The 12,112-nt window shown below is 44.7% G+C and overlaps 1 protein-coding gene across 1 annotated transcript in view; it reads left to right on the forward strand.

Annotated features, from left to right (window-relative positions):
• Positions 1-11,274, forward strand: part of PAF1 (PAF1 component of Paf1/RNA polymerase II complex) — a 63,751-nt gene extending 52,477 nt beyond the window's left edge. Inside the window, exon 14 of the mRNA XM_078661326.1 lies at positions 10,241-11,274. Within this exon, the coding sequence (XP_078517452.1) occupies positions 10,241-10,677 (437 nt within the window). The 3' untranslated portion in view covers positions 10,678-11,274. The remainder of the gene's footprint in view (positions 1-10,240) is intronic.
• The last annotated feature ends 838 nt before the right edge of the window (positions 11,275-12,112 follow it).

The following is a 12,112-nucleotide window of genomic DNA, read 5'->3' on the forward strand; positions in this document are numbered from 1 at the left end:
TGGCAGGGAAGATTCTTGAGGTTAAATCAGTAACCTTCAACAAGGAAAAAAGGGGGGAAGCTTGTGTACATGGGAAACATCCCACTGAAAGACACTTACCCTGCAGCAGCATGGCCCTCACCGGACACTTTTACAAAACGTTATTGTGTAGACAGCCAAGTAATGAAGGAAGCCCAAGTGGGACAGTCAATATGGAAATATATTTTCAGTACTGCCCACCCTTTACACACACACATCTGTTAGAGGGGAAAGCCGTTGTATAATCTCTCATCATGCAAATGTAGAAGAGGTTCACGCTGCTCAAGAAACGGGTAACTTACCTGTCGCAATAGATTTGCAGAGTGCAGCCCTTCTAGATTCACATTCTACCACCCTGTCTCCCTGATGAAGAGGGCAAATAAAAAAAAAGAAAAGGGTTAGTATTTTAAAATGGTGAAAAAAGAATCTGAAAATGAAGACATTGTGAGCTTGGAATCAGCCTGTTTAAAAAACTTTGTGCTAAATCTGGATTTCCAGTCCCAGCCACTAGATGGCAGGATAACGGAAAGCATGTAAATCTAAAATAGTTTTACGCTTCAAAATATTGTTACCGGTACGTAACCAGTTTCTGTCAATTTGACATTTTGGGCACGTAACTTATTTGTTCATCCATGAGGCGAAAGCGACATCTGAGGGCTGAGAGAGGCCCCCCTCCCGACCGGTACACACCTTGTCTCAGCATTACAACTACAAAACTTTGCTGCCTAACTCAACAGGCGAAAGTTGGAAAAAGTATTTACTCTGCCCCACTCGTTTGCTGGAAAAGGTATTTACTTTGCCCCATTCGTTTTTGTTTTTGTTTTTGCAAAACATCTTTTGTTCAAAATGGCCGGGGCCATAAACTGCAATTAATCCCCTCTTGCACCGCCTGAGTCCACGAGGCCCGTCAGCAGCTCCACTTAAGATAACTAGATAACCAAAATAAAGATAACACTCCCCTTGGAATGCAAGATCCGAGCCAACCGGAATAGAATCTGAAACTGCTTTCCCTGCTTTGAAAACAGCAACAACTAAAAGAGGACTAATGATTCTATCCCCCTACTTGGCGGCTATTTTAGACTACTCTCTGGCGGCCATCATGGACTAGTCTTTCTGACTATTCTTGACTATCGGTACCACAGACTTTACATAGCTTTGTATTTAAATTCTTTGTGTGATTAAGTGCCTGCCATTTATTGCAGTATTATATTACTACTGGTATCTCTACATTTTATGTAACCTGCACCCACTTTCACTTTTTCCTCACCGACAGTGCACTGTTTGCTACCTCATATTCTACCTGTTGCACACTAGTGTCATATTTGTTTATTGCAGTCATCTGCTTGCACCTATATTGGTGCCAGTAACTCACTAGTATTTTATCCCTATTTGTATACTGTATATGCTGTAAGCTGCACCCATCTCACTTTTATCCCTATTATTCACTGATCACTACCTCATATATTTGGTTCAGTCTTGTAAGCTGCCCCCTTTTCACTTTATCACTATGATGCACTGACTACTACTACCTCACTTATTTTGTTTAGTCTTGTAAGCTGCATCCACTCACTTTCTATTCCTGGATTACACCGAGGCTACCTCCTACATTCTGATGTGTCATTTTGGCCCCATTTAACTTATTGCTACCTCTTATATATTGTGCATTTTGTAAGCTGCACCTATGCACTGTTTGTTTCCGGACTGCACCTATTGCTACCTCTTACATTTACATTTATGTTGTTTAGTCTTGTAAGCTGCACCCACTCTCCTTCTATTCCTAGATTACACCGATGCTACCTCCTACATTCTGATGTGTCATTGTGGCTCCTTTTAACTGATTGCTACCCCTTATATATTGATTGCTACCCCTATATATTGTACATTTTCCAAGCAGCACCTACGCACTGCTTGTTCCTGGATTGCACCGATTGCTACCCCTACATTTCTTTTGCTATGGTGACCACTCACTAGTGTCACTCTTGTGCTTTGTAACCAACGGTCGACAGCTGTTCTTTGCATATCTGTATTATTATCGTTCTTCCTCTCACACCCACCGCTATACCCATCCTAACATGGATCTCATCGGCAAGCACACATACAGAATCAACTACCCTTCCACTCTCACCAAAAAAGCTGCTAAACGCTTTAAACACAACTTCTTGAGACCGCACCCTGAAACCCCCTTTGCCGACACCTACTTCTCACCGGGCAATGGAGCCCTGAACATTGACATCATCTTCCACATCTCACGCAGAGCTCAATGGAGAAAAGCGTTCATAACCCTACTCACCGTCTCCACCACCAGGAAAACCGCTCATGGCCTAACTCTCTCTATCACACCTTCCCAACTCTTCCCTGGCAGAGCCACCATCTCTATCTACAATAACGGTATTGTCCTAATTCAATCCACAGACAAGAACCTGGAAATACTAGACAACCTGTTCCCCAAGTTCAAAGAGCACCTCTCCAAGCTGCGGACCTCCACCCATAACTCTTCCAGCACTATCACTCATGACGTCGCAGCCCCCACCCACAGCGCTTCTAACTTAGTTCAGCATCAGATCCACACGCACCTCACCCCTACACCCAGCATCCTAGTCAATAGCCCTCCTGTTGCTACCACCCCACACTCCCCAATCACAGTCACAAATATCTCCCCCTCATACACTAGCCCCCACTCTAACACTATCCCTTTGATCCCCAGTCATACCACTCCCATTCCTCTCTCCCCTGACATAACAACTCCCACCCACAACACCTCCTACCTAGATCAGCACCAGAACGACACGCATAACGACAAATCCCACCCTTTGCCCCCCCCACTCTCAATGCCCATGTGAGAACACTCCCCCCCCATACATCCTCGATACCCCCACCCCCACATCCTCGATACCCCCACGCTCCCCCCCCCCCCACCTTTCACCCCCCACGAACGCCTCTGAACACACCACCGTCCGGAGCTTATCTCCCCCCACCCTTCCCCCTCCCCCCGCGGTAGAGCCCTCTCCCTCCCCAGCTCCCTCCCCACTCTCACTCACCACCTCCCCACCGTCCCTATTAGACCCACAGAACATACCACCTCCCTTACCTTAGCATCCCCCCTCTTTCCCCGCCCATTCTCAGCCCCCACTACTCTCCTGCCACCCCCATTGTCTTCAGCCTTCACTCTCTCTTCAATTCACCAGCACCGTCTCCCACCGACGTCTCTACCTATGCCTCCCACCCTCCCCCTACGTCACCCACACCCCTCGCCCACAAATCCTCCCACACAACGAATGCCATCCCACTTAATATCACCGCAGAACACCACAATAACGCTAGCATATCCCCCCCCTCGGTACCCTGCTCGCTTTCCAACCCTCTACTCAACCACTCGCCAACGGCTCTCATCACCAACCCCATCCCCAATTCACATCTGGACTTGACTTTACCCACCCTCCAACAAGTTAGAGAGGATCTCCTACAAGTCAAAAAAGATCTCCACGCAATCAAAGAACTTCTCTTTTCACAGCCCAGTCAACCTCCTGTCCCACTACCCTACAAACCACGCACCCTCCCCACATACCTTCGCCTTCAACGATCCCCGCGTTGGCCGACTATCCCCGCTCGCAATAACTCCCACCGCCCCTGTCGTGTCCTCAACTCCCTGTCGGACCGCGACTTACGCTCCCTCCTTCGCTCTTATGGCCCAGGTCCGGTAAAACACTTATCGATCTCGCACATCCCCATACCCACAATTCTCACAAATCCCCTGAGGCTCCCAACCCTAAGCAACAGAGGTTCCGTCCCTGACAACCTCAGAAAAGTTCCCCTCTCTCTAGAAGGCTCGACCACCCCTCTCATTCCCAAACTCAAATGCATCCTACTCAATTGCAGATCGGCCCAGAGACACTCCTCTGACATCGCTGATCTCGTCTCAACAATGGATCTGGACCTAGCCATTCTGACTGAAACGTGGCTAACTGAAGCCTCTACACCGATAATGGACATACTAGTCCCCCCCAATTATCACATCATTAGACTGGACAGGCCTGGCAAGACGGGCGGGGGAACTGCATGCATTTTCAGGAGCAACCTCTCCGTTACTAAAGCCACCTCCCCCTCCCTTTCTTCCTGTGAACTCCTCTGCCTCGATATCACCAGCGAGGGCAAACAAGTTTGTGCCTTACATCTCATCTATCACCCGCCTGGTGACAACCTCACATTCACTCAGCAACTCATGGACACGATCACATCCAATGCCGGTCGGCAGACCAACCAAGTCTACCTGGGTGACTTTAATCTCCACTGGAACGATCAGAAAGACGCAGTGGTGAATAGCCTCAAAACTTTCCTTAATGCGCTTGACCTCACCCAATTATGCGATAGACCAACACACGACAAAGGCTCGATACTCGATCTCATCATCGCCAAAGAGGACTTTATCCAACTGGAGGCGGTCCAACCCTGTGACTGGTCAGACCACCACATTATCACATTCTTTATCAACGAAAAAGTTAAACTTAACGCGGCTCAACCTACCAAATCCAAGACCTGGAAAAGGGACATGAAGAATCTTAACCCCAATTCCCTGCCTCCCCACATCGGCAGTCTCCTCCTTCCCCCTTCAGGTACCTCGGATGTTCAATCACTGACCGATCACTACCTTGACTCTATGAATTCAATAGTCAACGAAGCCGCCCCATTGCAACTGAAGAGAGTCTCCACCAAGATCTCTAACCCTTGGTATGACGGCAGACTTAATGATGACAGGCGTGCTATGCGAATGGCAGAGCGCACCTGGAGATCTGACCCCTCATCACTGCATCTCAAAACGCTTAAGAACAAGAGAAATGCCTACTTTAGGAAAATAAAGCGCGCAAAGTCTGACTTCTTTAGCCGCCAGCTGGCCCAAGCAAAAAACAGGCCAAAAAAGCTGTTCGAACTAATCAAAACTCAAACAAAGACACAGCCCTTACAATCAAACAGCACAACAGTCGATACCCCACACTGTGAAGCCTTCTCTGCTTTCTTTAAGCTAAAGACGGACAACATAAGAAATGACCTCATCATGGATGTAAGCCGATTCCCCAGTCACACCAGAATGACTAACACTCAACCTAAAAATAATGCATCATGGTTGTCCTTCGACACATACTCGGAAGAAGCAATACGCAAACTGCTCGGCACCCTGAAGCCCTCTAATCACCTCATAGACCCCCTACCTGCTAATGCTGTAAAAGACTTCATCCCCCTGCTCCTCCCACTTTGGAACAAAATCATCAACCGCTCCCTTCAACAAGGTCTCATCCCAGACGCCCTCAAGGTGGGGCAAGTCACACCTATACTCAAGAAACCTACAGCTGACCCGTCTGACCTGAACAACTATCGCCCTATCACCAATATCCCCACCCTGGCCAAATTGCTGGAAAAATGTGTCCAACTAACAAAACACATTGATGAGGGTTGAGGAGGTTAAATTGGTCAATCAGGCCTCCGAGCGAAACATAGCACGGAAACGGCTATGACGCACATAATTGATGACGCCCTCCAAATTCTAGATCGGAATGAGTCTTGCCTCCTCATCCTTCTTGAACTCTCTTCAGCATTTGACACAGTCAAACACGAGAACTTACTGGAGCTGCTAAGCACTAGAATGGGTCTATCGGGAACTGTTCTCAAATGGTTTACTTCCTTCATAACCGGTCTCAGAAGTTCAAGATCGACAATGTGCTATCTACACCTGTGCCAGCAGATCTAGGTGTCCCACAAGGATCTTCCCTCTCCCCCACGCTGTTCAACCTCGTCATGGAACCGCTCGCCACCTTGCTCCAAGCATCCAATGTTCAATTCCATATGTATGCTGATGACACACAACTTTACCTAAAGCTACGATCCCCGGAAGATATCAAACTTCTGAATTCCACACTTAGTAGCACTCAATCTTGGTTGGCCGTTAATCACCTCAAACTAAATGCTCTGAAAACTGAGTTCCTACTCATCTCACCTCCGGCGAAAATTACCACCACCCAAACCTGGCTCAATAACCTAACAGCACTCAATGTCCAACCTACCATCGTGGATTCTGCGAAATCCCTAGGCATCACACTCTACGCCAAGCTCAACATGCAACAGCACGTTAGCAAAGCAACAAAAGGAGCTAATTTCCAAATCAACACACTGAGGAAACTTAAACCCTTCCTCCCAGCCAAGGACTTCCAAACTACTGTACAAGCGTTAGTCATCCCTCGCATAGACTATGGAATTGTGGCCCTCAGCGGACTCCCGCTATCCACAACAGCACCCCTAAGAGCCTCCCTGAACGCTGCCGCGAGACTCATTACTGGCTCAAGAAAACATTCGCATATATCCCCAGACTTAAAATCTCTAAACTGGTTGCCTTTTGAAGCCAGAATACAGCTAAAAATTGCCGTTATGACACACTCGGCCGTGCATCACAAGGCACCCAACTACCTCGCTCAAAAGTTGTCTATATCAGGAGGTTCGAGATCCAATAGAAGTACAAAAAATCTGCTCCTGAAACCTCGTAGATTCCGGAAGGAAAAAACATACAAACGCTCCTTTTCAGGAATGGCTCCCAGGATCTGGAATGCACTCCCTCCTGAAACCAGGCTTATCTCCTCCACTGCATTCTTCAAGAAAGAGGTGAAAACCATCCTTATGGCCAAGTTCACCTGAACTTTATAGTTGTTGGATAAGAGACTCTGCATCGTTTGGTATTTTGACCTCCTGACAGATTCTTGGCACTATATTTTTATTTGATTGTGACACTATTATGCTACTCTCCTACTACCGACCACTATATAATACACTTTAGTTTGCTGAATCACCCGCCTGATGCCCCCACCCCTTGCTCTCTCTATCCTTAGAATTTGGTATAAGCCATCCCTACATCCAAAGTTTACCTGAACTCTATTGTAATGGTGGGATCAATGACTTTGCGCCGTCTTATATTACTTGTTACCTGATTGTATATTGGTATGTTTTCTGTACACTATTGTTTTCCTATTATGTTATTGACTATTATACTGCTCCCATTATTTCTGTTCACTCTTGTTGCCCCTACCCCTGTCTCTGTGAAGCGCTCTGATATCTGTAAAGATCTTGTTCGCGCTATATAAAACTTTGAATAAATAAATAAATAAATCCATGCCATCTTTGTGTTGTGCCTTTGGTCTTACCTGATTTCTTTGTGATCTTCTTCTTTACTTTTTATTCTTTTGCTTACTTGAGTGGTTACTTAAGGTAGCTCTAAACCCAGCTTACTTCACTACATCATCTGAGCCTTCAGGCATGGTGCCGTTATTGAAGCAGTTTTCTGTCTGTATAGTTAGTATTCCCACATATAGGAATTCCTCTGATTTTTGCCAGCTAATAACTTTGCCACCATTTGATGACTCTCCACAAAACTTTGCAGATATATTGCTTTATAGGTCTCACCTGAGCCAGCGCATGCGCTGCTCTGGCGAGATTTTTAGTAAGTGGGCTTCAAAAATCCGACCACACGCTTTTTGTGTGGCCTAAAGCATGCGGTTACGCGCACAGGCACCATCTGGCTTTCCATCTTTACACTTGCGGGACGCTTCGCGTGCTTTTTTTAAAAGTCAACCATGCCGCCTGCCTCCCGCAGCCCCCTCACACCGGGCACCCTCTTTTACATTAACATGGGCATGCCCTTATGACCAGCCCCACCAAAACGTTTTTAAAAAAATATATAAATTAACTACACAGGTGCAAAGTCAACAATGGCGCCTCCTGCCCGCAGCCCCAATCACGCCACCGGGCGTCGCGCTTTTACATTAATGGACATGCAGTCATGACCGGGCGCCGGCTGCCATTGCTTACTCTGTTGTTCGGACAACTTTAAATACAATTCTAGTGCTCTGAGAGAAGATTAAACATATTGTTTAAAAAAAAAAAACACCGATGTATCAGATAAGGGCTGCTGGACAAAAAATGTTACAACACAACCAACCCAATTAGAAAGCTGATGTGAAAATACTCCACTTACGTAAATTGCAAAGTACATCTTAACATATTAATGGATGTGTTTGTTCAGCATAAATATCCCCCATGGCCCTTGAAGCGCTTTTTATTATAACATCCGGTGACGGACTAGAGTAGACAGCAGCAGGAATCAGATTTCCGTAGCTATGCTGGAGAGAGAAATGTGGTCCATGTCTCACCAACAAACTGTCCTGCCTTTTGTCCCCATGCAGTGTGTCCAAAGCCTGGGCGCAGGTAGCAGTGTCCGCACTTTTATGGTACTTCCCCGTAGGCAGGTGCATTTCAGAGGGCTCTTAATTTCCTTTTTGCCACAACCTGCTGCATAATACCTCACTTTACGGACAATCACGTGCAAGTAGTATTCTGACTGCAGTCAAAAAGGAGCCTAGCCCAAACATTTAACTTGTCATACACACCTTCCAACCAATCAGGAAAAACAAAAGCACCCTGCAGTGTAACTCCAAGCGTTGCTTTAGACATAATCAGAGATGTAAAGAGTTTTTAGCTTTCAAGACTTTGGGTCTCTGTAAAATAAGTAAATCTATACATACTGTGTAGAAATACAGCATAATCCTTCATTGGGTAAACACATCCGAAATCAAGTAACATCGAATAATACAAACTGTTTATTTTGCATTATATGAGTTCATTGTTACCAAGCGGACACCATTGAGTCAACCTCAGAATAGGTCTCAAATGTGTTAAAGTTAGAGCTGTTGGCCTTAAAAATGATTTTTTTTAAAAACTTTTGCTTTATTATACCAATGGCAATAGAGCTATACAAATATATTTACTCCGGTGCAAATAAACAAACAAAAGTAAAAAACATTGTCATTTTCAAAACCAACAACTCTAACAAATGCGAGACCTATTGCATTGCAAATGCTTGTTCTACATTGGTGGACAATGCAAAGTTTTGCGAAGATTCGTTATGGGAGTTGAAAGAATAAAGGAGGATCCCAAAACTCGTTTTTCCACTAGTGCATTTTCAATAGACTTTTTACTCGAGTGTAGCGCGAAAACGGGCAGTCGGATTTTAATTAAATTTGGCAGGCATGTAGTTTATGGTGTGTAGTTGATCCTTTTTAGTAGGAGAGGTATGCAGGGTAAGGATTGTTAAACTTATAAGGCAATAAAACATAGGAATATCTGAGGCCACGGTATACAGTTTATGATTTGGCGATTGTCTGCCTTTACAAAAGTAAGACAGCCATGTTGTTTTGACCATTCTTTGGCTGTATTCCGAGTTAGGGCCTTACTTCCAGGTAACTAGTAGGTTTTAACATGTTTCCCTACCTATTACCACTTTATTAAAGTGGTAATAAGTAGGGCTAATTATTTATATGTTTCTTTATATTTAAAAAATGTTATGGAGTAACAGTACCTCCCAGGAAGTATTGCAATACTTAAAATAAATATGTAAACAAGTTAAAATACACTGTACTACACTAGATTTCCCAAATATAGTGTAGCATGGTGTGTATTCAATATGTTTTTTTTAAATTAATGCAGTGCTACCTATGCTGTACTGAGCTATTTGGAAAAATAAACAAATATATCAAAGTGTACTGTGTATTTTTATGTTTACATATTTTTTTCATGAAACTACCGCAGTTCTAGTGCAGAACTCCTTAAACTTTTTAAAAAATATCTAGAAAAATATAAATAAATGTCCCTACCTGGATCCACTTTTTCTAATGTCAGCTTTGCTGTACTGTGGAAACAAACTCGAATTTGATCTTTGCAATGTAGTTATAAATGTGTGATTGTGTTATTTGGCTACATTTATTTTCACTGGCATGGCAGGCATAAATATCTAAATAGCACAAAGGCCCAGAATAAACTGTCTTGGTGAAATTATACATATCTTCAAATATTTTAATCAGCGTTGTAGGTTGGGATACCATATGACATGGAAATATTCTTGCATGAGTTAATAGTTACTGCTGTTTCTCAGACAGTGATGTCTTCTGGTTCGGCTAGAGGATCCCGGTTTTGTGTTTTACTGTCACTGAACCATCCCCAGAGTTGTCTTTCTGCTTAAGCTGGACGTCCAAAACTTTGTCCGGATCAGTGGCCCCGGTGCAGATCCTTTCCTTGCCTCCTTCTGTTAAGTAATGCTGGACTCTTCTGATCGAATTGGCGTTATGATGCTGTTTCCATCATTCCCTTCACTGGTTCTAATGATTTGCTTTCTTTTGTGTGTTTTTTGCAGATGACGAAGGGGAGAAAGGCAGCGAGAGCGAGAAGGAAGCCAGTGAGGCAGAACGCTCCGCAAGTGAGAGCGAACGAGAAGAAGAGGATACCGAGGACAAGGAAGAGAAGAAAAGTGAGAAGAGTGCCAGTGATGCTGAGAGCGGCAGTGAAGAGGACCGTGCTGCTCGAGACAAGGAGGAGATCTTTGGTAGTGATGACGACGAGAGTGATGCTGAGGAGGAGGCACAGAACAAAAGCAGTGGGGAGGATAGTGGTAGTGAGGATGACGAGCGGCCCAAGAAGAGAAGGAGGATCCGCAGTGAAAGTGCAAGCCCTGCTGGCAGTGGGAGTCCTGCCCACAGTGGCAGCGAGCACTCCAATCGTGAAGAACACAGTGCCAGTGATCAGGCCTCTGAATCCAGCGATAACGAGGGAAGTGCAAGCGACAGCGACTGAACCCGCACATTCTTGTCCTAGACTCTGCCAGCCGTGCACCCATTCAAAGAGTGCTGGTGGCCCCTGGCAAATACTGTATTCTTGCTGTGGCCTGGTATTCAGGTAGCGGGGGCTTTGTTGTACTGCAAATCATAATGCACCCATCCCCAAGCAATGACTGTGTGATATCTCTGGCCTAGGATTCCTGTGACCTATTGGTTGGGTTTGGAGTACAGTTCTGCAAATGCCTGACCATCATCTCATTCATCCTCAGATACTTCAGGGTGCTAAGTGTGATTTGGGATTCCCTCAGTGAGGGAAAAAGGGGTGTTTTGCAAGGCTCCAAATTTATTTTGACTACAGTTTGCTTCCTTTGGTGTGGGGAGTGTGAAGTTCTTGCAAATCTGCAGACCTGCCACTTGCTCCTTAGATCTCTTGAGACGCATGTCTCCTGAATGAAACTTGGAATTCCTGTAGTAGGAGTTCCGCTGCCCTTCGGGGTTTTCGTCCACCAAACTTTTTTTTTTTTTTTTTTTTTTTGTAGAGTCTATATTTGATGTAAATATTATACTATTTCACTTAAAATAAAACTGGTTACTCAATAAAGGCTTTTCCTAAGGAGATAGTCATTGCACTTCTTTTGGCAGGAAGCAATGGAAAACCATGGGAGATGTTCAGCTGCAGAGGAAAATACACCTGATCTCCTGCAGATGTTTTATTCCATATTCTAAAAATACTCTGCTATGGTGAATTGTACTACTGTTTCGTTTCATGCTGCGCGCACACATTTTGCCTTACAGCTACAGGAAAGTATATTATTCCTTTCATTCCTGTGCAGCAATATACTGCTAATTTTCTTAATTGCTGTATAGAAACCTTTAGCTTGCTTGTTGCACTGCTGTGAGAAAACATATTTAGATCAAATTGCTGGAGTAAATATGTTCTTTTTGTATTTACTTTTGGACATCCACGTCCTCCTTAAAGGGTGCAGATAGGCTTCTGGGCCCATATTGGGTTTCCACTGAGCTCCATGTCATAAGGGTATCATGTAGCAATATTTAGACATTTATTAAAGTTCATTGTTATCAGGGTTGTTCGTTCAGTTTGCTCAGTTTACGCAAACCAATGCTACACCTCACAGAACACATTAGTTTGCAAAGTAAAAGATCAGGACTGGAAACAAGGTGACCTTGAGTGAGGTTGAAACCATAGGTTCACCTATGCGCAAACACCGTACCCCCTTCTGACTGTTGGCCTTCTAATACATCGGTAACATTTTTGTCACCTTAAAGTATGAGTACATAGTGCCTCCTCTCCTACCAAGACACACTCTCCTGGACACACTTTTTTTTGGGGCACTACAAGGAATTTACTCCCACCTCGCTCTCAGCATTTTTTTAAAGAACTGATTCAGAACCTATGCACGTTAATCAGCTCATTGATTCATGTGCATAGG

Source organism: Lissotriton helveticus, chromosome 9, assembly GCF_964261635.1.
Source record: "Lissotriton helveticus chromosome 9, aLisHel1.1, whole genome shotgun sequence".
Taxonomy (NCBI): Eukaryota; Metazoa; Chordata; class Amphibia; order Caudata; family Salamandridae; genus Lissotriton; species Lissotriton helveticus.